This window comes from Thalassophryne amazonica, chromosome 17 (genome assembly GCF_902500255.1).
Source record: "Thalassophryne amazonica chromosome 17, fThaAma1.1, whole genome shotgun sequence".
Classification (NCBI taxonomy): Eukaryota; Metazoa; Chordata; class Actinopteri; order Batrachoidiformes; family Batrachoididae; genus Thalassophryne; species Thalassophryne amazonica.
Window position 1 is genome coordinate 6,552,105 of NC_047119.1, and position 25,588 is coordinate 6,577,692.

The 25,588-nt window shown below is 40.3% G+C and overlaps 1 protein-coding gene across 2 annotated transcripts; it reads left to right on the forward strand.

Moving 5' to 3' along the window:
• The first annotated feature begins 186 nt into the window (after positions 1-186).
• Positions 187-21,720, forward strand: LOC117529039 (TNF receptor-associated factor 2-like). Of its 2 annotated transcripts, none has more exons than XM_034191732.1 (11): positions 187-422; positions 5,680-5,889; positions 7,177-7,255; positions 9,143-9,241; positions 10,845-11,006; positions 11,116-11,190; positions 11,298-11,372; positions 14,658-15,221; positions 15,382-15,559; positions 18,483-18,631; positions 18,722-21,720. In XM_034191732.1, exons 2-11 carry the CDS (start codon positions 5,702-5,704, stop codon positions 18,938-18,940), a joined length of 1,788 nt encoding a protein of 595 aa, XP_034047623.1. In that variant the 5' UTR covers positions 187-422; positions 5,680-5,701; the 3' UTR covers positions 18,941-21,720. The 2 variants fall into 2 exon arrangements, with proteins under 2 accessions (XP_034047623.1, XP_034047624.1); XM_034191733.1 differs by lacking the exon at positions 187-422 and adding an exon at positions 472-729.
• The last annotated feature ends 3,868 nt before the right edge of the window (positions 21,721-25,588 follow it).

The following is a 25,588-nucleotide window of genomic DNA, read 5'->3' on the forward strand; positions in this document are numbered from 1 at the left end:
TGTTATTTTCCTCCCCTCTTCTCATATGACATATTTCTGTACTATTTCACATTGTGGACGCTTCCTTTGTATTTGAACATGACAGTGCGTTCACAACAAAGGCTCCGCCCCCTCGTCAGTTTTGAACCAATGGGCCTGCACGCCTCCACATCTCTCCCGCCTGTCGGCTCGCGCTCCGCCCACTGCATGACGTAACAGCCAGTCTGGAAGTGCAATGGCGATATTGGACAATAACAGCCGTCGCTTTGAGGGACCACATCTATATTATGTGGCAAACGTTGAGGAAAACGCGTCCAGCCGGCTCCAGACACACATATAACGTCGACACGCTGCGCGAGCGAGCAGGGAGGTGATTTTTATTATTTTTATTTTTTTAACTGGAAACAGTCTCCGTTCGCGATGACAGTTTAGAGAAAACGCTGGTGAGTGAAGAACTCCTTTTTCTTCTTCTTCTTCTTTTTTTTTTTTTTTAGCTTTTCAGTAAATGGTCTCCTGCAGGCGGTGGGGGTTGGGATCTGAAAGGGGCGTGGCGCCCGAGCTGGGTACCACTTGTGACTTAAAGGCTGCTGATAGCTTAGCAACAGACGAGGAGGCAGAGGAGGAGACACAATGGATGTCAGCAGCAGCGGCGGCGGCTGTTCGCTGGGATCAGACGAGGAGGACAAGCAGCCGGTGTCACCAGGCTGATCCAAGTCAGCCTCAAGAAGCCATGAAGGCACCAAACGAAATGTAAACAAAGGGTGTGGGCCTTCCCCTGGCGGCCAGAGCAAGCATTTAGTCAGAACTCCACACAGAGAGCACTGACACCGCATGTGTTTCACAGCAGCCACTCTGGGCTGCTCTAACTGTTGCATTAATCATCTAAATATATGTGTTTGATTTTCACCCTCCACCAAGAAGTGTGTATTTGTCTGATTCTTCGCAGCATTATTCCAAAACTTCAGTTGATCACCACAAAGCCTTGTGGAATGATCGGCTTCATCAAGAGGAAGAATCCACATAGTGATGCTGATCCTGTTTGTATTTTACTGTTTGTTTAAAGAAAAAAAAATAGCTAATGTAGCTACCCAGAGCATTTTTTTTTTAGATTTTAAAATTCTCAAAATCAAACAAACTGCTATTGATGAAACTTGAGTTTTTGTGCAGATCCATGCAAAAGTCCAGATTGTGCACAAGTTTTACATACCCTACAACAGTGGTTCACAACCTTCTTTTTTCCCCTTCAGAGCCCCCGTAGCTAAGAAATGCAGAGATGATTCATCTTTGATTCATCCAAAGAAAATTTTCATTAGTTTTTATTGTAAAATAAGTGCGGTGTTGGCAGCACAGTGGATTAGTGGTTAGCACTGTTGTCTCACAGTGAGAAGGTCGTGGGTTCAATTCCCATGGCCTTTCTGTGTGGAGTTTGTATGTTCTCCCCGTGTGTGCGTGGGTTTCCTCCGGGTGCTCCGGTTTCCTCCCACATCCAAAGACACGCAGGTTAGGTGGATTGGAGTCTTTAAATTGTCCGTAGGTGTGTGTGTGGGTGTGTTTGTTTGTCTGTTTGTGGCCCTGCAACAGACTGGCGTCCTGTCCTGGGTGTACCCCACCTCGTGCTCTATGACTGCTGGGATAGGCTCCAGCGACCCCCCCCCCCCCCGCGACCCTTATTTGGACTAAGCGGTAGAAGATGAATGTATGAATGAAAGTGTGGCGTTATTTAATCAGGCAAGAGAATTTTTAGGATTTGTCCTGGACAGTCTGGATGAAGTTTTCCTTTTTTCAAGCATCTGCTTGGATGCCAAAATAAGGCATAAAATGAGTCTAATTTGTCCTAAAACCCAGTAGCTCCTAATCTTACAGCGGGTCCCAGATCCCGGCTGACTTTCAGGATTTTTCAGGATGTGACATTCTCGTGCCTGAAAACAGTGAACTTTTATTTTCAATAACTTCCGAAAAGACAAAACCTTGGGCGCTCTGTGTGATCTTTGGCACCACCCTAAGCGGGGCTTGGATGCTGAAGAGAGTTGCCAGTGATCACTAAATAACAGAATAACAGCAAATCAGATTTCATTACCAAAAAAGAAATTATGTTTTGAAGCTGCGACGTGGTAATGTAAATCATTTTATAAATATTAAGAGAACTTTATTCTTAATCCAGCCAGTAACAGAGAAGATATTAGATACTCTATACTGTGTCCAGGATTGGGGTTGGTGACTCACCGCAAGATACAGTTACGTTCACAAGTATTTGGACGGTGGCACAGTTTTAATTAATTAATTAATTAGATTCAGTATTTAATTTAGTTTTAACAAAAATATTGCATTATGACAGAAAAAGAGTCATTTATACACAGTCACTTAATTTCCAGAGCCCCTAAGTAATTGGACAAAGTAAATATGAGCCTTGGCGTTCATAGAAATGGTTATGTTTACAGCCATCTTTCTTTTGACAATCAGGAAGAGGGTGGAGACATGAATATTTCCATGCATTTCACTGATGTCATTTGCATCAATTGTTGCAAAATACAAACAATGTGGTACTGAAGGTTAACTTTGAATGGAGTACTCAGTTCTGAAACACTGAGTGACTGTCCAAGAAGGAGACGAATGAGGGAAGCCACCAAGACACCTATGACAAGTCTGAAGTAGCATAGGCTTCTGTGGCTGTGATCGGAGAAATTGTGCACAGTGTTATTTTGTCATTCATTGACATTTTGTTATTTTGCATCACCAGTTATAGTTTCATGGTGGACTTGACACAGAGAAGGATTTTCTGAAGAAGACATGAAATGTCAGCTACAGGTTGCCAGAAGGCATATAGACTCGAGCTTAGATTTGATCCCTTTCGTGATTGAAAACTCTTTCTCTGTTGGGCGAGTTGAGTACAAGTTCACCGCCGAGTGTGCGACAAGTTCGTTGGGAGTTGCGATGTGTGGTCTACACCAGACTGTCCCATGTTTAGTGTGGGTTGGTTTGAGGCAGTTGGTAGTTTGACTAAGTTCAGACCCCCTCAACATTCTCTGATTTGCGCCGAGCGGTGTGCCTGCTCGGGTGGACTTGACACTGTGCATGAGCAGATGCGAGCTGCTTGTGGAAATCAGCCGAGTTGCTCTGAGTTGTAACTCAGCACCAAACTCTTCCAGGTGTGAGAGTTGTAGTTCTCAAACATGTTCCATCTCTCCCTGCTCTGCTCTGATTAGCTCAGTCAGGTGTCTGTTAGTAATTGATTGTTTGCACAACTGAAGGAGCTAATCAGCTTGTTGTGGCAGAGCAGGGAGCAATGGAAATTATGTAGGTGAGGTGGTTCTTGGGCACCGGTTTGAGCACCACTGGCTTAAAGCAACTCTCACAGCTGGTCGAATTTTCCCCGACTCGGCATAATAAATTGACATAAAACTGCCCATGTTAGTGTCTAATGGTCTGAAGAAGAACTAAGTCCTATATCGACTTTGCTTATCTCTGGATTTGTAGCATGAAGTGGATGAGAGCCTACGACTCCATCTGGACGGGATGCCAGTCCACACAGGTTGGTTTGCCAGCCAAGGCTGGTATCCATTTACAGCTTGGAGGAGGAATGACTGAGAAACAACCTCAAGTCTACACATTGGTAGCCCAACTCCTAACTCAGTCTGAGCTACCTGCTCTACCTAATGGTTACATAGATGGGAAAAATGGATTGCTCCAGCATATGTTTTCAAAAAACAGTAAATTAAAATCTACTTGCAGTTGTCACGTAAATCACATACACAGAAGTCAAGGTTTTTTTAATACCTGAAAAAGCAGTCGTTATTTGTGTCAATGGGCAGAAAACCTTTTTAAAATGATAGAAAAATGTGTTGTTAAGTTTAGACATTCTTAGATTCAACAGTAATGATAAAAACACTAAAATATTAAGATGAACAGAGGATTTACTTTCAAGTGAAAAAAGTTTCAAAATGGTTATTTCAGAAACACAATTTCTTGGACTTACATTTGTGATGTTGCTAAATATTTAAACTCTACCTGCAGAAATCTTTGGAATTATTAACAAACTGGGAAAAAAAAAAGACATTTGAAAGCATTGTTGTCCTTGTTTGACCACAAAATGAATATGGTGTTCACTTTTTTCTCGTATTGGTTTTACCTAATCAAAAGCTGATTGGGCCACCCACCGATCAATCGAATCCTCTGCTAGTCTGCTGTCATGTCACAGTGACAGGTTTTACATTTTTAACCAGACTTTAAAAGCTGTCTGAAAAATGGTGCCATTATGAAGTAAAGTAGATATGTTCTTGCCCAGGGTTGGACTTAGATCAGGATCGTAGCCACATAACATCCCACACTTGACTTTAATTTATTCCAGAGAAATTATGCTCACAGAACTTACTGAAGTCCCACATTCATATGTCTTAGTATGTCAGAGTACCCATATAATATGCAAAGTTTAGAAATGAATGACTCGTAAGACCTCGTCTGGAACTTAGACTGTATATATACTGGACAAAGCCTGCATGACATCACCCATTGGTTTTCTGTAGCGATGCGGAACAACCAAAATGACAAACTTGCCTGGGTGTCACCATGTTGAGAGCCATAAAGGGGTGGGGCATGAGTGGCTCAGTGCGTGACGATAAAAGCCTAAATGCGCCCCTTTCTTTGAGTACAGTTTTACAGCTAACAGGCTAGCATTGGTTTGAGTGTTTATTCAATTGTATTCTTAGGGACTGCGCTGTGGTTCTCCTAATGATTTACTTTGGTGTGGACAGTAAAAGTTATTAGCCGCTTATTTCATCAGTAATCGTACATTAAGTGGACCTAAAGGATGCGGCCACCAACAGCTGCAAAAAGTGCAACATTAAATCTGATGAGATTTTCACTCCATGTGAATATTGGCACAGAGACATCTTAGATGATTCGTTATGACGTTTCACTGCACAACAAGCTGTATTATTCCAGATGTTTGTAATAAAATACTCCAAAAACACGACAGCGATTGACAACGAGCACACTCTGAGTTACAGTCACAGTGAGAGGAGGAGTTACTGGGCTCAGTACCTGTCACTCAGAGCAACCACACCCACAGTTATACAGAACTTTATGGCTTGCAATATCTTAAACTAAGAAGTTAGGAAAAAAAAAAAGTACAGTTATCATGGAGGCTGAAACTATCTATAGAGACCACAGCCATTTTTTTTTGTACCAGGCTGTAAACATGTTTATTTCTGCTCTAAAGTTGGACATTTTAACAAGGAGTCTTGTGGCAATGTGTTGTGTTTTGGAGCCAGCCCCAAGTGGCCAGTCAAGGAACTGCAATATTTCTAAGTTCCGGGTTGGGGACAAAATATGAGTTTGAGTGTGGCAGCATGGTCTGAACTCTTGCTTGCTCTGTGAGACAACCTATGAAGGTGTTCTTTCTTTGTGTGACACGCCCACTTAGTGTGGGAGAGAACTTCGCCCTCTTTTTTTCAGAGAACAAGCAGCTCCTCGTTTAAAGGAAGACACACTGGAATCAGCAGTTTCTTGCAAACCTAAGACTGATCATTGTTGTTACTGTCGGATGCTTCACGTCTGTGTCTGAAGTTCTTTTGGATACAAACATTTATATTTGGTTTTAAGCTCTTTGGCATCATTCATTCTGTTTCTGATCCTGCTTGGTCCTGTTCAGGGCGTTATCAATATCCTGCAAAATCGTAATTTTTCATGTTGCTTCTGTTCCAGGTGTGACGTGTGAACGGACAGCATGGCCACACAGGAGCCCTCCCCCCCTTCATCGATGGAGAGTAATAAGCCTGGCTTCCCTAAGAAGATCTTGGGTAATAAGCTGGAGGACAAACACCTGTGCAACTGCTGTCATAATATACTCAGACGACCTTTTCAAGCCCAGTGTGGCCATCGCTTCTGTTCCTACTGTTTCAGCAGGACTGTCAGGTGAAACATTAATGCCTACTATGTCTACAGTGTGTAGTTGTAGTTGGTCAACATATAATAAGGAAATGTAATTACTAGTTAAAATGTTTATTTGTGTGTATATATATATATATATATATATATATATATATATATATATATAGAGATAGATAGATAGATAGATAGAGAGAATTTTTTTTTGGCTGGCAAGAAATAAAAATACCATTACCTTTTCTCATGGCCAGAGACATCTTCCAGTGGTTTTGTTGGACCAGTTGTCCACAACACAAACAGTACTTAGTTGGTTTTTAGCAATCAGTCAAATCCAGCCAAATTGAATCTTCTTAAAATCCTGCTTCATCTACTTTACCACTAATGTGGACCTACAGTACATGAAACTTTTACAAATAATGTAAATGTCTGATATAATATAAATAATTAAAAATGCCTCATACTTCATTTATATTAAATTATTTACAAAATATATTTTATGTTGTTTTCTGAAATGTCTAAAAATGAGGTTGTATTCTTACAATTTGTTTCTTGTAATAGAAATGATTGGGCATTTTAAATTTAACAGATGAAGGAAAATCCAAATATCAAACACGACAGTTTTATCAAAACACTCAAGTTTTCAAAAACTTTTACAAAGTGCTGCATTTAAAAAGAAGTTCAAAAGTGCAAATGTCTAGTTCAAGTGTAAAGTGAACTGAAATAAATTTCAACCAGACTCACATGAGTATAGAACAACTTTAAACCAGTTAAAACCATCCATTCATTTTCTAAACCCACTTATGCCAGCAGGCGTTGGGTGAGAGGTGGGGTTCACCCTGGACAGGCTGCCAGTCTATTGCGGAGCCGACACATATAGACAGACAGGCTCATCCACAGTCCCACACACACCTACGATCAATTTAGAGTCACAGATTCCCCTAACATTCCGTTAGGGGAATCTGTCTTTCACTTCCTTCTTTGGAAGTGGGAGGAAGCTAGAGCACCCAGAGGGAAGCCACACGAACACAGGGAGAACATACAAACTCCACACAGAAAGGACCAGGCAGGAAGTGAACCTTTTCGCTGTGAGGCAACAGCGCTACCTACTGAGGACTATTAAAAAAAATCATTATTTGGTTTCAATGTCTAAAACCTGTTCAAAAAGGTTTGTCCTTGTTTTAGCCCTTTGTTCATCTCACATAATCTAGATCTTTTCTGCAGTTTGTTAAATTTCATCAGTTATCAAAACACTTTATTTATTTATATTCTTATCTGATGTTTGACGTTGTTGTGTACATTGTTGTTACTTTGCAGTAATGGACCACAGAAATGCAATGCTTGCATTAAGGAGGAAATATTTGAAGAGACAACGTCAATTTTAAAACAAGGATGTGTGAGTATAATGTCTTGGAATGCTCCTGGTGGGCCCAGTGAAGCTAAAAGCTGGCTTTGTTATCCACTAACTGAAAAGTTGCCTTCAAGCGATGTGTCGATATCACTTAGGGGATCCAGTATATGAGCTCCAACAGGGACAAATGACTGATTTTAGGGTTTTCAAACATTTTTTGACCACTAAACTGTATTTTTATTAAAGGCTCTCTGACTTAAAGCTAGCGGACCTAAATTTAGTGGAAGTTAATTGGCCCACAAACAGTTTTCAGTCTTTGAAGAAAAGATAAGCCGCAAATGAAAAAGTTAGATTTGATAATTATGATAATCTGATACAGTGCCCAGTTAATTTAATCAATACATTTTTTTAGCACATTATTTATAGGGATTGCATACACTCATGGAAAGTAAATTATGGAATAACACTGTTGTGTCTGATGGTTTGCGGACGGTAATGCTGGATTACGCGTCGCCGGTAAAACTCAATTTGTGACCGTAATCCAGCATTGACATCCGCAAATCATCAGACACAAGAGGGTTATTCCCATTCTAATCCATTTCCAACATTTGCATGGATCCGTGTCCACCACTGAAGGCTACAACTTAATCTGCATAATAACATAGTTTGATAAAACTGTTACACAGACAAAGCTTACCGTAGCAACAGCGTCTTCATGGCAAACTGGAAATTTTGTAAGCAGAATAAACATTAATACTTTTGTATGATATTTTAAATTAATCCGTTTCAGGATTATTGTCGCTACGCCGCTTTCTCTCACTCACAGCTCACGACACCATTATTGACATCTGCATGGCAGCGTGCGCGGTCAGGGCGTGGAGTAATACATCGTCACCTTCCTAAAATAATGGCCTTAGTCATGTTTTGTAAAATATGACTTAGGCCATTATTTTAGGAAGGTAACGACATTAAATGTGAAACGGTGGAATATTCTGCCACCGTCCACGCAATATTTCATGGTCTGAAATCTCACACGATTAACCAATCAGAGTTGCGGAACAAATGTAATTAAATTAGAATTTTATATACAGTGGTCCCTCGTTTATCGCGGGAGTTACATTCTAAAAATAACCCGCAAAAGGCGAAATCCGCGAAGTGGTCAGCGTTATTTTTTACAATTATTATAGACATTTTAAGGTTGTAAAACCCCTCACTACACACTTTATACACTTTTCTCAAACAGACATTAACATTTTCTTACTTTTCTCTCGTGTGTAAAAACTCTCAAAGTTCAAACCTTAGTAGAAAAATAAGACCAACCTGTTTTCAGGCCCAAACATTTGTTTGAGAAATAAAAATAGAATGTTTTCCTATAGATAATTATGATGGCTTTTAGAACTAACGAATTTAATTTTAACGATCAACCTACGAGGTTGGACACATAAGAAATGATTAATAGTGACTGACCAGTATTTCACAGTTCCTCTGATAGCGCCTTTTCGTCCTGGCGCAACTCCGCTGTCGCGTGTTTTTCCACTGAGTGACACCTCGGTCCAGGTGTCTTTTTCCGAGTGAAGAACACAGTTATGGTTAGTTGTTGGCGCTCTTTTTTCTTCTGGGCAAGAAGATTCTTATAAACAGACACGCAGAATGGTGCCGCGACCGGCCTGCTTGATGAGGACGCAGAACACAATGCGCTGTAAAAAAAAAAAAAAAAATGCATGCAAAATTGGACTCAAAAAATCCGCGAATAGAATCCACAGAGAAAAAAATTAGTAACATGATTCAAGACTGCAGAGTTAGCTGTTGAAAAGTTTTTGTCGTTTTGATGTTCTGTCCTGGAACAGAACAGATGCACAGCACAGACACAGTGTCACAGACACAGTGTGACAGCTTTGTTTTCTCCTGTTTTTTGTTTTTTTCGTCCCCCAGGCTTTTCCTGACAACGCAGTTCGACGAGAAGTGGAAAACCTATCAGCAGTTTGTATTAATGAAAACTGCACTTGGAAAGGCACCATTAAAGAATATGAGGTGAGGTCACAAACTTAACTGTTATACATTGACAGTTGTGGTCAGAAATTTGCATACACTGATCATGGACATGAATGTCATGGCATTAGGCTTTTAATGATTTAGGGCACCTTGACACTTGCACGCAATTAATCCTCGCGCTGCCTCAGACAATGCCACCCGTTGTGTTCCTCTGGATGCTGCGCTTTGTGCCGCTGGACACTGCATTATATAAAAAAATTATTTTGTACCGGATTAATCATTTTCTGTCTGAGTTTGTCTGATGAAAACACCTCTAATTGCTTCTGGAATCACAGAGGACTGTTTCAGCTGCAGTTTTCTTCTCTCTCTTTCCTGCATTTCATGAAGTGGAGAACACATTTGGAACAGTCTAAAAGGTAATTATTTGTAATATTTATATTGTAATGGCTTAATAAAACAGTTGCATATTCATTCCTTCTTATGTGTATTTGTTTGCACAATGTTCACGTGAAGTTCACATAATTAATGCTTGCCAGAGATTTTGAACATTTCAAAATTTTCTTTGCACACTTGCACACAGCCGCACACAATTTACAATGATTTACAACAGTTTACAACGAGTTTACAAGGAATTTAATCTCTGGCACGGCAGATTGCGTACCAGTGCACGGATCAAATTCATGCAAGTGTCAAGGTACCTTTAGTTGTACTTTTGTGGGGGCAGAATGATTGTATGTTTCATGGTAACATAAATGTTTAATATGAGAAAATCAAGAATTTGTTACACAGCTCTCTTCTTGGGAGAACTGGGAGAGTTCAATTAAATTGATTGGGTTTTCTGGTATAGAACTGGCTTTTAAAGCGCCATCCGGATCCTTTAATCATGTTGAGGTCATGAATTTGGGAAGGCCATTCCAAAGGCTTAATGCTAGTCTGCTTTACCCATTTCACAACCAGGTTTAATGTGTGTTTGGGGTCACTGTCATGTTTGAACGCCCAGTTGTATTCAGATTTCAATGAGCTAACTGAGGTGTTCCTTCTCATAGTCCATGGGCTGGTTTTTGGGACCAATTAAGGTGATGAAATGACACTTAGAATCCAGCCTCAGTGTACACAGAAATGTAATACAGCCATCCCAGGGTGGCAGCTGTAGCCAGGCAGGGGTCAATGAAGAATTACACAGAGGTCAAAATGTAAAAATGCTCCAGTCATGTTGAAAACTATATCACATTATTTTTCTGATCATAACGATTCCAAAAAGGTATAGTTTGGACTAACTGTGACTGTTATGGAGTTATGGGGTAAAAACAGCAAAAACAGTGACAAAGGTCAGTTTTAGTTTGTACAGGGGTCAAAAGTTAAATAACACACACCAGTAATCCAGATAGTTTGACCCCTGAAAATAGTAAGTAGAGAAATGACTGCAGTACCTACACCTTTGACACATTTGGATGTAAATTCCATGAAATTTTGCTTTCAGCTTCAATATGCCGTGATAGACGACTAGAATAACCAAATCTTTGTGACTGTTGATGGCTTCTGCTGGCCTTTTGCTTTCTGAGTGGACATTTCCGGCTCTCACACACCGTAACTATTACGTAAAGGCTGCCACAACAGCTCAACTTAATCTCTACGTTCTCAGCTGAACCACGAGGGAAAATGCGAGTTCATGATCATCCCATGCCCCTCCTGTAAAGAACGAATCCGCTTCAACGAACAAGAGCGGCATAATGAGCGGGAGTGCCCGGAGCGAACGCTCAACTGCAAATACTGCAAGGAGCCGTTTCACTTTAAAAACATCAAGGTTAGAGATGATTTATTTGAAGATGCTCAGCTCAGATCACAGTGCTTTCTACTACAACATTCAAAGAAATGCTGAGGGTTTTTTTTGTCTCTTTTAAAAAAATTTTTAGGCACATGATGAAATCTGTCCCAAGTACCCAATGATCTGTGAAGGCTGTGCCAAGAAGAAAATCCCCAGAGAAAAGGTAAATCTGCAAACAACTTAAAGTGCATTTTTCTGCAGAATAAATTGTATGGATCAGAATCAAATTCAGCAAAACATACCAAATGTGTTTTTATGTTTTCTTTGTAGTACGTGGACCACATTAAATTCTGCAGTAAATTCAGAACTCCATGTCGATTCCATGTCGTCGGATGTGATATGTCTGTAAGTTGCCTAATTTGACCTAGACAGTTTTCACATACATTTTATACATACAGTTTATACATACAGTCAGTGGTGCCGGTAACTCTAATCTAACCACTTTCTTTAGTAACGAGTGATCTAGGGGAGGTGTTGGTCTAGTGGTTAAGGTGTTGGGCTTGAGTCCAGAAGATCATGGGTTCAAAACCCCGCCTGACTGGAAAATCACTCAGGGCCCTTGGGCAAGGCCTTTAATCCCCTATTGCTCCCGGTGTGTAGTGAGCGCCTTGTATGGCAGCACCCTGACATCGGGGTGAATGTGAGGCATAATTGTAAAGCACTTTGAGCGTCTGATGCAGATGGAAACCGCTATATAAATGCAGTCCATTTAAGGCGTTAATCTTTCCAAATCAGTAATCAGATTAAAGTTACTTCTCCAAGTCACTGTATGTTATTTCTTTTGCTATTATTTTTGCATTGTGGGTCTATGGCAGCATTAAACTTGGTCCATAGGCAGGGGGTCTGGGTTTGACTGAACTGCCCACTTTCAGCGAGCTGTGAGCTTTTCATCCGTGGTTTTCTGCAGCAGCTACGACTCGTCCTCACCTCTTAAAGCGCGGTGACAACAGCACACCTGCACTGAGCTTTACAAAGACATTTTTATGCTTTTTTCCTCCTTTATTTAGAATTCTGAGCTGAGCCGCTCCGTAAAAACAGCTGATCCTCCGAGACGTGTCAACAACTAACACTATTTTCCACTCAAATGCACCTAAACTCTCTTTCTGAGGACCACATGATGTGAAAACGCAATAAAACTTTCTTACCTGTAAATCTGGTCATGTTTTCTGCATAAATAAATGTTATCCATTCTTTGTGCTCAAACACCAAAGCAGGGGTGAATCCAGTGGAATGGGGGCGTGGGGCAGGGATGTGCCCCCCCCCCCACCCCTAGATTAAAGGTCCAGTTTTGAAGCCTTTTTTTACTACAACTACTAATACTAATTATAATAATAATAATAATTTCGACAAGTAAAATGTTAGAAAGAATTTAATAGTTACATTTATAAACAATGTAGGTTAGAAATTGCAAGTTTTACTGTTACAGTGCTGTCAACAGTTAAATATGAGGTCAAGAAAAAGGTCTTTATTTTACTTTTCATAAAACAAGTATTTATTTTCATTGAAGTCAAGAAAGGGTGACTATAAAGTGAGTTTTGGCAAAACAGGTATCATTGTCATGTTGAGGTGGGTTGTTGTCGATAGCTGGGGAAAGTAACTAAAAAAGTACTAGTAATCTAACTTAGTAACTTTTACAATTGAGTAATCAGTAAAGTAACTAAGTTACTTTTTCAAGGAGTAATCAGTAATTGGATTACTTTTTCAAAGTAACATACAGTACATCCAGGCTGCACAACGCTCTCATTTCACCTCTTCAAATTGTAGATTAACGTTGTGGACTGCAGGAAGAAAAGAGAATCGGCAAAGCACATCGAGCTTCTATTTAAAAGAACAGCTTTGTTTTGAAAAGCACACAAACAACACACACAAACTCAGTTTTGACATCCATCCTGTACACCCTCTTACTCCAGTTAAAGGTCATGGGGGTGCTGGAGCCGAACCCAGCAGTCATAGGGAGTGAGGTTGGGTATGCCCTCGACTGGATCCCAGTCTGTCACAGGGTCACATATAGACAAACAAACATATTCACACCCGCAAACACACCTACGAACAATTTAAAGTTTCTAGTTCACCCACCTAACCTGCGCGTCTTTGGAAGTGGGAGGAAGCCGGAGCACCTCTAGGGAACCCACGCAAACACAGGGAGAACACGCAAACCCCACACGGAAAGGTCCCAGGTGGGAAGCAATCCCATGACCTTCTTGCTGTGAGGCAACAGTGTTAACCACTAAGCCACCGTGCTTCACAAAGTCATAACACGATCACACACACATCAGCACAGTCACAATACGTGTGAAAACATTCAAATATACCTTCCAACACAAAGAACAGTCATAACAGAAATAACTACATTTTTTTTGTTTTGTGTCTTTTAAGAGCTTTCGAGGGTCCACAAGCAAATGCAGCCCAGCAATCCTTAGTGTTTGTTCAAACTGCCAGTTCATATCAAATTTACTGCACATCTGATTCAATTCTGATCTCACTGACTGACTATACGGCATATATGAGTATACAAGTGATGACGTGATTTGTGTGTCCCTGTAGCAATCCTCATTAACTCTGATTCACATGGGTTGCTATAGTAGATTAGATATATTAGATTAGATTAGATAGAACTTTATTAATCCCTTCGGAAGACTCCTTCAGGGAAATTGAGGTTCCAGCAGAATTGTATGGCAGCACACAGGGTAAGAAGCACACAGAGTATCAAAAGTGAAAGTAAAAAAAAAGAAAAATTTGACACAGGGCCCAGCAGGACATGTGGGTGAAGTGTGGTGCATCATATTTTGGTGGGGGGACACTTCAGCTGTTACCTTTAATCTCTCGCTCCAAGTGATTCTCCAGGTTTGTGTGTATGTACTCCTGTTCTCTCGCTTTCACTCCCCTTCTCTCAGCTGTATGATGGCTGCTATCTGACAGCATGCCCCTCTAAACACGTCATGCAACATGTTGAACATTTTGGTTTCTTTTTTGGAGCAAGTAGTGGCTGGTTTTAATAGAACTGGTTGAAAACTGACTGGAGGGGAGAGAGAGAGCGCAGTGGAGGGAGTGCACATTTCTCAGCACAGGTCTCACCACAAAAAACACCCCCCACCCCACCAATCAGTTTTATGGCCCAGTCACATGGCACTTAAGGAAGGGCAGCAAAGCTCGAACGAAACAAGAAATCCGGACTTTCGTTGACTTTTGTTGGCATCGTTTAACCTTCGCTCAGCTTCGTTCCTGCAGCGGTCCCTTCGTCAGGATTTTTAAATTTCAGAAAATTTGAGCGAAAACCTCAATTCGTCCGTATTTCGTTTTGCTGTTGTTCTTGACGGTTTCTTAGTGTTTGCTTAGTTTTTTATGGCAAGAAAAGTTGCAAAAAACCCAGAATCTGATCTGAGTGTTCACACCAAAACAGATTTGCAGAAAATATGATTTGAACCACATTTCAAACTACCAATGAAAGAGGCTTGAAACATACTTGGGGGGGGGGGGGAGATTTCATGCCACTTTTGAATGTTCAGACTTGCAGCATTAAATCAGATTCACATCAGATCTGCACATGAATAGGATTTTTGCCGGCACTCTGAACAAGGCCTCACTCACTTTACTCTAAACCATCCTCATCGTTTCCCTCCATTTCTGAAGGTGGAGAAGGAAAAGATTCACGACCATGAGCGTGCCTATGCCTACGATCACCTCAATCTGTTGCTGCACTACATTATGGGCATGAAAGTGAGCATGGAGGGCCTGCAGCCCCAGGGACTAGAAGTAGCTGGTCACAAACTGGTGGAACTCCAACAGTCCCTCAGGGAGCTCGAGGCAAGAGTCTCCCAACTCAGCACCACCTCCTCCGGCCCTCCCGTGCAGGGAGCCGCCTCCTCCTCATCATCCGACTCTGGCCCACCCGGTCCACCAGCCTCAGCGCCTCTCCCTCCTCCTCCCACTCTGGCTCCCACTCTCTCTGTGTCTACCTCCTTCACTCCCCTGCCCAGCTCGATGGGCGCTGCTTTGGAGCTGCAGCTGCACAGCGAGAAGACCAAGGTGGCCGAGTTGGGCCGCAGGTGTACAGAGCTCGAAGTGAAATCCAGCACTTTTGAAAATGTAGTGTGTGTGCTGAACAGAGAGGTGGAGAGGTTTGCCACAACCATGGAAGCCAGCAACCGTCAGCACAAACTGGACCAGGACAAGATCGAAGCTCTGAGTAATAAGGTAGGACACGCCTGAATGAGGAATGCCTTAGAAACCAGAGAGTTGTTCCACTTTATCCATAAAATATACAAACACTGTTTTCAACTATGCTTTTGTCTTACTGTAGTCTGTGTTGTAATCATAAACTAAATAAAACTTTGTTCATTTTCAACTGGTTCAGGTCCGACAGCTGGAGAGGACCGTGGGACTGAAGGACCTGACGGTTGCCGAGATGGAGGGCCGACTGAGAGAAATGTCTGCAACTACGTTTGATGGTGTCTTTGTCTGGAGGATTTCTGATTTTGCCAAAAAGAGACAGGATGCCATTGCAGGTCGAGCGCCCGCCATGTTCTCACCAGGTAACCTGTCTTATGTGTCATTTGCAAAACATGACATCAGCTAAATTTGCCAAATAATAAATATTATTATTCACAAAACTTTATCATTTTAATTTCCTGCTTGTTCAATTAAAGTCATTATAGAAACTTTGTATAATTTATTATCACCCTTGAAATTGTCACGTACCTATTTTATAAACACTATCCAGTCTAGAGCCCATGGATCCCCAGGGACAACATGCTAGTTATTATTAGTATTACTAGTAGTAGTATTGTGACCTGCCACAGTTAAATAAGCCTGAGATTGGCACAGGTTTACAGTGTCTATACATTACTGTATGCAAAGTAAGGGTTAGGCTAATTTAATCCAGGTACTTGGTACTACAGAAGTATGGTGTCTATTTGTAAGGTGTCTACTGATCTACATTAGCTTGCTAGAGATGCGTTTAACTCAATGGCCCATCGTGCTACCACTGACCTCATTGGTTAATTCAGTTGACAGGATTCTTTGAATGGAATATTGGCGTCATCTGAGGGCATGTTTCATGTCTAAAACCTGTTTGGTGATAGAATTTCAACCAGATGGTTGGAATTGTGTACAGTGCTGATGGATTAAAGAAGGAAGGTCAGCTATCTGCCCACACTCGCCGGCCACTTTATTAGGTTCACCTGTTCAGTTGCTTGTTAACACAAATAGCTAATCAGCCACTGGCAGCAACTCAGTGCATTTAGGCGTCTAGGCGTGGTGAAGACAACTAGCTGAAGTTCAAACCGAGCATCAGAATGAGGAAGAAAGGGCATTTTAAGTGACTTTGATCATGGCATGGTTGTTGGTATTTCAGAAACTGTTGATGTACTGGGATTTTCACATACAGCCATCTCTAAGGTTTACAGAGAATGTCTGAAAAACAGAAGATATCCAGTGAGTGGCAGATGTGTGGATGAAAAAGCTTTGTTGAGGTCAGAGGAGAATGGGCAGAATGCGTGATGGTATGATGTCAGTGTGGACCAACATCTCTGAGGAATGTTTCTAACCCTTTGTGGAATCTTTGCCATGAAGAATTCAAAGAGTTCTGGAGAAAAAAATGGGGGGTTCAACCCAGTATTAGCAAGGTGTACCTAATAAAGTGAGCGGTGAGTGTATATTTCATCTATTACTTGTGTGTATATACTATTGAACTGAAACAACTAATCAAGTTAATCGATTAAAATCAATTATTAAAATAGTTGTCAACTAATTTAGTCATCGATTAGTTGCTAAATAACTTTGTTTTACTGCAAATGTTTAGTTTCTTCCATATAATCAACCGAGCTTTGCTTTGAATCTTGAACCAATGAAGGAGTGCTTCGAGCTGCTGCTTCGTTGGTTTCATTTGTTTTATTTCGCTTTATTTTAATTTTTCAAATCAAAATCAAATCAAATCAATTTTATTTATATAGCGCCAAATCACAACAACAGTTGCCCCAAGGCGCTTTATATTGTAAGGCAAAAGCCATACAATAATCACAGAAAAACCCCAATGGTCAAAACGACCCCACTAAAACCCTAAAGAGCATATGTCTGTGAGGAATATTTATCTTTTTTATGTTAAACTGACCTGTTATGGTCTTATGAAACAGTTAATAGATGTATTTTATGCTAACACTGATGCTAACATGTTAGCATGTCTATGGCGTTTTCAATGTTAAAGTTAGCATTAAGCTGCTGGCATTTCAGCATGTTTGTGCATTTCTTTTCTGTATAATAATTAATGGCTCAGTGTTTGTTGTATAAATTATAATTTTTTTAATTTATTTTTATTTATATATTAATAATAATAGCAACAATAATAATAGTAATAATAACTAATAATGCTACAATACGATTTTAGAGAAAGAGACATGAGTCACATGTGTCATTGTGAAATGACCACATAGTTTAAAAGTTATACAGAGAATGTTGCACATATGAGTCGGCTACAGTTTTTGATTTAGGTTTTATGGTTAACTGGTTATGCTAATTGCTCATTTGCAGCAACAAAAATACCTCTTTTTTTCACCATATATTTTATAACATTTATATGTTTCAATGTTGTTTTATGGCAACTCAGCACTTTGATAAAGCAATGCCATTTGAAATAATTATTTTTGTTTTTTAATATAAATTGTTTTATTCTTTATTATAAACTGTTTTATTCTTTATTATATAACAGCCAAGGGACATTTGAAGATTTGTTGATTTTCAAGTATTTTAAGTTTTCAAATAATGTTCTGTTGTTAAATAAAGTGATGGAAGGAGAGAAAAATTGTTTCCCTGGCACATTTTTAGAAAATTCCCCCACTAATCCGATTAATCGTGTCGAAACCCCATCGGATTCAGCGATGATCCAAATAATCGTTTGTTGCAGCCCTAATATACTGTATATTCCCCTTCATGCCCACCCCAGTGCCACAGAAATGTCCTAAGCAACAATTCTAGATCCAGCTGCAGAGGGGAAAAAAATGCTGATTCTCATGCTTGGAACTCTTGATGCAAAGCCCCAATAAAAAATCACCTTCCTTCAGAGCTTGTAAATGTAGCTTTAAAACAATATTTCCTTTACGTCCTCTTGAGTGTCTGTCTTAAGCTGACAGGAAGGTGTTGGTGGTGTTGTCCCCGAAAGCACTGATAGAATGAGGCGTGTTTGTCTTTGTCTCGTCTGTTGTAGCACAGATTGAGTTGAAACACTTGTCAGTATAGTCCTAAATATTCAAGGATCATTACAAAGGAGGTTAAACCAACAGAAGATACTTAGTTTTGCGAAACGTTTAATCAAACAGGTCTGTGTTTTTCAATGTCATGCTGATTTGTGCAGAACCGACAGCGTCATGTAGACGCATTAAAAATAAAAGCTTCATTCCCTCTGAAGGTTTGCCCTTCAAGAACATGAAAGACTGATTTGTCCTTGTATCTGTCCTCTGGCAGCCTTCTACACCAGTAAGTACGGCTATAAGATGTGTCTGCGGATCTATCTGAATGGAGATGGGACGGGGCGTGGCAGCCACTTGTCCTTGTTCTTTGTGGTCATGAGGGGGCTGAGTGACGCGCTGCTCAAATGGCCCTTCAACCAGAAGGTAACACGCCTGCAGAGGAAAGCTGTCTTCGCTCTTCTGGCCACGGCGTCTGTCACGTCTCACCTTCCTTTGTCCCTGTCTTACCTCCAGGTGACTCTGATGCTGCTGGATCAGAGTAACAGGGAGCACATCATCGACGCCTTCCGGCCCGACGTCACTTCTTCCTCCTTCCAGAGACCCGTGAGCGAGATGAACATCGCCAGTGGCTGTCCACTCTTCTGTCCGCTCTCCAAGCTCGACGGCAAGAACTCCTACATCCGTGACGACACCATCTTCATCAAGGCCATTGTGGATCTGACGGGCCTCTAGATGTGTCCACAGGGTGGCGCTGTTTGGCAAATAGCAGCCTCTTTGACCATTAAGGCTTTATTTTTTTGGCTGAGCCACGGTCCTGTCAGGGTGTGTTTTAAGCATCTCATCGTCCCGTGCAGCTTTAGGGAGATGCTCGGGAGCGTCTGCGCGGCTACGTACGTGCGGCTGCAGCGTCATACCCGCCGGCCTCTTCAGCCGGAATCCTCGTCATTGCTGTACATTTCGAGATTTATTTTGACGCCACAACAAACATCACTTTAGCTGCGCACCTTAAGTTTTTGGTTAGAAGACAAAAGCAAGACGGAGTACAGGGTTGGTGTCAAAGTGAAGCTGGTCAAACATATCTTCTTAATCTCCTACTTTTGAAGACGAGGTTTTGCAGAAGGCGGTGTAGAACAGGTTTGTAGATTGCAGATAGTTAACGTGATTTTTCATGGTGTCACTCTAGGAAGCTGGTGGTAGACGTAGAGTTAGAATGTGGCTTGGTGCAGTTTTTGCTTTTTTGTTTGTTTCTTCTTGCAGATTGTGGATATCGTGAGCTTCTCAATTCCAGTGTCAAGTGAACTTGCATAGACAAACGTGGAGTTATGTTTCGAATACAACTACAGGCACTTTTTTCTTTGTTTGTTGGTTTGTTTTGGCATTATTGTGGAAAGTGCATGCCACTGGCATTTTTTCCGTACAAAACATACTCCTTATTTCATCTTCGCTTCATGCAGGTTCCTTGTTCGTTGATGAACTCGTTAGTGAATTAGCCATCCGTGATGGTGGACATTGCCTGCATGTCTTTGGAGACAGGCTTTTTTTTTTTTTTTTTTTTTACTCGTAAAAGTGAGTGTCGCGTGCGTGTTCATATTAGGGGTTGGTGGTTTTGATCGGTGGTTTGGTACATCTGTGGAAGATACAGTGGAGTTACCATGGAGTCAGGGCAGCCTGCCAATCAAGCCTGAGATGTCAAACCCACACGCGGTTTGGGTCTCCAACAAACATACATAGCTGGACTTTCTCAGGATTTGCTCACTAGATCACGTCTCAACACATAGTACTGTGCCCCACCACAGATTGAGGTTAATACAGATTCCGCAAAAAAAACGAAGGAATTGTTTGTTCCTTGTTTCCTGTCGATATCCAGTGCTTATGTGTTTTCCGCTGCTAGAATACTGATGTGAATCTAATATATGTCGGTGAGAATACACATGAGGTAAATGTGCTTGTGGAGGCTGAGAGGCTAAATTAAACCAGGAGATTGTGAATACGTTGTTGTAGGCCATCGTTGACATTATTTATCGCAGGTTAACTAGTGTTCAGTGCCGCTCCGGCTAAATCTTTGTAGTATTTTAGCTGTACTGATGCAATCTTACTATAAAAAAGCACCTCAAAATATTTACAGTTTGGCTCGAGGTGAATACATTTAGTAATAATTATACCTACATGTCCACCAGAGGTCGCTGTTGTACTTAGCATGCATGCTGAGGTTTTAAGGTTTCACACTGGCCTGTTTGAAAACCAGTCTTGACTTGTATTGAAACCTCTCTGTGCATGGGAGGCTTCAATTCATAACCGCTATGGAGTTTCACAGCGGTTTACCCCCTGAGCCGCGTGTGAAAGCGTTTATTTGTATTTGTTTGGGTAAGAGTACGTAATCATAGAATAGTTATGTTATACCTGGCTCTGCATCTGTTCAACAGAAGCACCTGCCTATATTCATAGCAATTTATAAATATGTATCTTTTATACCATAATGTATGTAATATGTAAACTGTTAATATACACAAGCTGTTATAATAAGATTAGTATTACTGAATACCTTACTAACTCTATATATATATCAACATTTTGTTTGTCAAGATGGTTTGAACAGGCCAGGACAACCCCTTTGTGCAGTACGGTCTTATTATTACTTCTAGAGTGCACTATAGGATTATGCCTGTTAGACTTTGATGACATCTTACAAAGGTTTACAGAGGTCATACTCAACTTATTTGTTGCAAATTGTTTACATTCCTCATTACACTTAGCTGTAAGCGATAAGTCCGTAATTTAGAACTTTCCGAGGACATGTGGTGCTTTCCTTGTCGGTAAGAATACTCGTTTTCATCATCACGGAACTCTCCGATCAGTAAGTATTCACGAGGCTAACCGGCTAAATAAGCAAAATTGAACAGATTTTTAGAATTATACACAGTTTTGATGTTGCCGTTCATGCTGTATACAGTAAGTGGGTTTCTATTCTGAGAAATACATTTCAATACTTAACAGTCAGCATGTAATAAGTAGAATTACATTTTTAAACTTTGTGTTCTTGTAACATGCCCAGAGCAAGTATTACCTCCATTAAGCTAACAATGTTGTATTGCTAGCAGTGATTTATGTTCTATGCGACAATATTGTGCCAAATACATTTAGGTTTGTACTGCTTGTGTGGGTGTGAGTGTGCATGTGTGTCAGTCCAGTACGGCGCATGGATCACTGCTTCTGTAGGCACCAGAGGAGATGGTTAATAACAAGTTTGTCCCATGTGCTCAAACTTTAAAGCCTCCTGAAGTTTTTGAATGTAAACGCTTTAATATTTATTTATTTATTTATTTGTATTGAAAAAATACAACAGTAATGTGATGCAGTTGAACAAACTTTTATTTGTGCACTTTGTATTGGTCGTTTGTTTCAACAGGGTATTTTGTTGAGTGGTTTTATGTACCTTGAAAGAGCCATATTTATTCTGATGTTCACAGTTGAAGAACATGCAGTATGTATTAAAAGTTGGTTGGTTTCAACTTGTCTACCTTCAACTTGTTTTAGTTAAAACTGATGTAATACAGCTCTAACTTGAGACTCAATTCAAGAATGGTTGAAACCGCTGTTACATATATACATAAACGTAAAAGATATATATGTAAACTGTATGTTATTTTCATCCCTGTTTTTTGATGTTTTGTGAACCACTTGGAGCCCACAATTTTTCATATACCGTTATGAATTGTTTACTCAAGATTCATATCCCGATAGGCAAGAATTCAATTTTCAAGGAAAAATGCTGTAAAATTGTAAAAATCCCTATCCTTTAACACTGAACGAATTTTCAAAAATTCATAACTGTCAAAAAAGATTGAATTTCTTTCATATTTTCACATTTGACTTTATCGACTGAGAAAGTTTTATCTTGATCTGATCCGGATTACAGATTTTGTGGCCATTTAACTTTAACATTGAAAACCCCATTTTGTGTACATTTTACATTATATCTAAATCAAACATGATCCACTCACTCTCATATTTTTGCTCAGATGCTGTTGGGGGCGGCTGCTTCTCCAGCAGCTCTTCAGTTTTACTTCTTTTAGCTCCTTTTTCCTTTCCATTTTTTTCTACCCTTCTGCTCTTCTCACGAAGACCATGCATGCTTTATACATAAACCATTGACATTTTTAACTTTTCAACACTACCAAGAGCCAGCTTGTTCTCTTAATCAAGTATTTTTTTTAAACCTCAATTTCCCTGAGGGAGTCTTCCCAAGGGGTCAGTAAAGTTCTGTTGAATCTATTTTTGCATTATATCAATCAAAAGTGCCTCAATCACTCTCATTTATCACAATGAGGCGCAAACTGGCACTCTCAACAAAAAGACTCATTTTAATCCGCATCTGATCCGTATTGTGGATTTAGCGAATATATGATTCTTTTTAACATTGAAAAGCCCTTTTGATCTATATTTTTTTTTATTATATTTTAGTTTTTGATAAGCCACTTCTAACAGGACTTTGACCTTGAAAATGTTTTACTAGGTAAAAATTTGTGGAATTGGAAACTAGTGTTGGCGGAGATTGTGCGCTCTTTTACAGTTCCATGCATATGAGGTTTCATATAAAACATCCCAAAAGTCCCACAATTCTGACCTTACGTGTAGAAATTATGCTGTAAATATAATGCATGCCTGAAACAGCTTGTTAGAGACTACAGTGACATATGTAACCAGTCCATATGTGGACATCTTGCTGTGTAAGGTCCACCCACACAGTCTGTGGAACAAAGGAGGGACTGGAACCACAAATAGCAGCGCTTTTAATTTTATATCAACAACAACAGGTCATTTCTTAACTACCTTAAAGTTTTTATTTGTATGTAACTCAAATTCAAAGCTCATTCTTTTATTGGTATTGTGTCATGGAGCACTTTGCCTTAAGATAACCCAAAGCAGAAATGCCTTCAGGCACTTGAAGTTGTACTTCTGAATAATAGTGTCTAAGTTTAATTTGTTGTGGCAGTCTGTGGATCAGAATAAAAGTATTTTAATGTTGAATTAGGTCACTAAAATTGCTTCATTGAATGTTACATATTGAATAATTTCTTATGTGTGATGATGATAATAATAACTAATAACTAGTGTCTTACCCATGGGGATCCACAGGCTCTAGATTGGGTAGCAGTTATAAAACAGGTAGCCGACATTTTTCAAGGGTGTTAATACATTATGAAAAGTTTATATAATGATTTAGAATGGCGTGTGAGTCCAGAATGTAATTATCAACGTCCATTATTCACTGTTGTTGGCTAATATCAGTACTTTCTCCAACAATATTCGTCCTATCGACGTTCCGTTTTGGCGGCGTTCATCCTAGACCCAAAATACATAAGAGAGCGGCTATACGCCCAACCGTTGGGTCAATAAAGTAAATTCGCGAGCATATACGCCCAACCACAACCGACCAATGAGCGCGCTTGTAAACTCACTTCCGGTTTCAACGCGGGAGGGAAAAAAGGTGGATATTTTCTTGCCAGAGGAGCTGTGATCTAAAGCGGTTCTGTTTGGCTCATCACACCCAGGGAACAGTGTCAAAGTACTAACACCATCTATATAAATAATTTTTTCATGTATATCTTCACATATCATTGTCGGGCATCTAATTAAAATGCATAAAGCACTATGAGGAGTTGTAGTTATGAAGCTAGTATCATCTGATGCAGTAACTCAACACAAAATGCCACTTATCTCCCCTCATATATGTGCGGCCAAAATTATTTTCCGTTATATGACTCTTCATATTATGTGCTGCCATTGTGTGAAGTTTAATTGAACTATAGTAGTTACTGAGGACTTGCACAAGATCTGGGCAGAGGAACAAGATGATTCCTATAAGATATGGCCCTCATTTTCAGTCTTTCTAATGTGTTCCATTTGGTGTAACGGTTCATAGTCTTTTGTAAAGTTTGCTAAAAGTACAACCCCAATTCCAATGAAGTTGGGATGTTGTGTGAAATGTAAATAAAAATGGAATGCAATGATTTGTAAATGCTCTTCAACCTATATTCAGTTGAATACACCACAAAGACAAGATATTTAATGTTCAAACTGATAGACTTTTTGTTGTGCAAATATCTGCTCATTTTGAAATGGATGCCTGCAACACATTTCAAAAAAGCTGGGACAACAAAAGACTGGGAAATGCTCAAAGAACACCTGTTTGGAACATTCCACAGGTGAACAGGTTAATTGGAAACAGGTAAGTGTCATGACTGGGTATAAAAGGAGCATCCCCAAAAGGCTCAGCCATTCACAAGCAAAGATGGGGTGAGGCTCACCACTTTGTGAACAACTGTGTGAAAAAAATAGTCCAACAGTTTAAGAACAATGTTTCTCAATGTTCAATTGCAAGGAATTTAGGGATTGCATCATCTACAGTCCATAATATAATCAGAAGATTCAGGGAATCTGGAGAACTTTCTACACGTAAGCGGCAAGGCTGAAAACCAACACTGAATGCCCGTGACCTTCAGTCCCTCAGGCGGCACTGCATTAAAAACCGACATCATTGTGTAAAGGATCTTACCGCGTGGGCTCAGGAACACTTCAGAAAACCATTGTCAGTTAACACAGTTTATCACTACATCTACAAGTGCAAGTTAAAACTCTACCATGTAAAGCAAAATCCAAACAACAGCATCCAGAAACGCCGCCACCTTCTCTGGGCCTGAGCTCATTTGAAATGGACAGACGCAAAGTGGAAAAGTGTGCTGTGGTCTGATGAGTCCACATTTCAGATTGTTTTTGGAAATCATGGACGTCGTGTCCTCCGGACAAAAGAGGAAAAAGACCATCCAGATTATTACCAGCATGAAGTTCAAAAGCCAGCATCTGTGATGGTATGGGGGTGTGTTAGTGCCCATGGCATGGGCAACTTACACATCTGTGATGACACCATCAATTCTGAAAGGTACATCCAGATTTTGGAGCAACACATGCCGCCATCCAAGCAACGTCTTTTTCAGGGACGTCCCTGCTTATTTCAGAAAGACACAAGCCACATTCTGCACGTGTTACAACAGCATGGCTTCGTATACTCAACAAAAATATAAACGCAACACTTTTGGTTTTGCTCCCATTTTGTATGAGATGAACTCAAAGATCTAAAACTTTTTCCACATACACAATATCACCATTTCCCTCAAATATCGTTCACAAACCAGTCTAAATCTGTGATAGTGAGCACTTCTCCTTTGCTGAGATAATCCATCCCACCTCACAGGTGTGCCATATCAAGATGCTGATTAGACACCATGATTAGTGCACAGGTGTGCCTTAGACTGCCCACAATAAAAGGCCACTCTGAAAGCTGCAGTTTTATCACACAGCACAATGCCACAGATGTCGCAA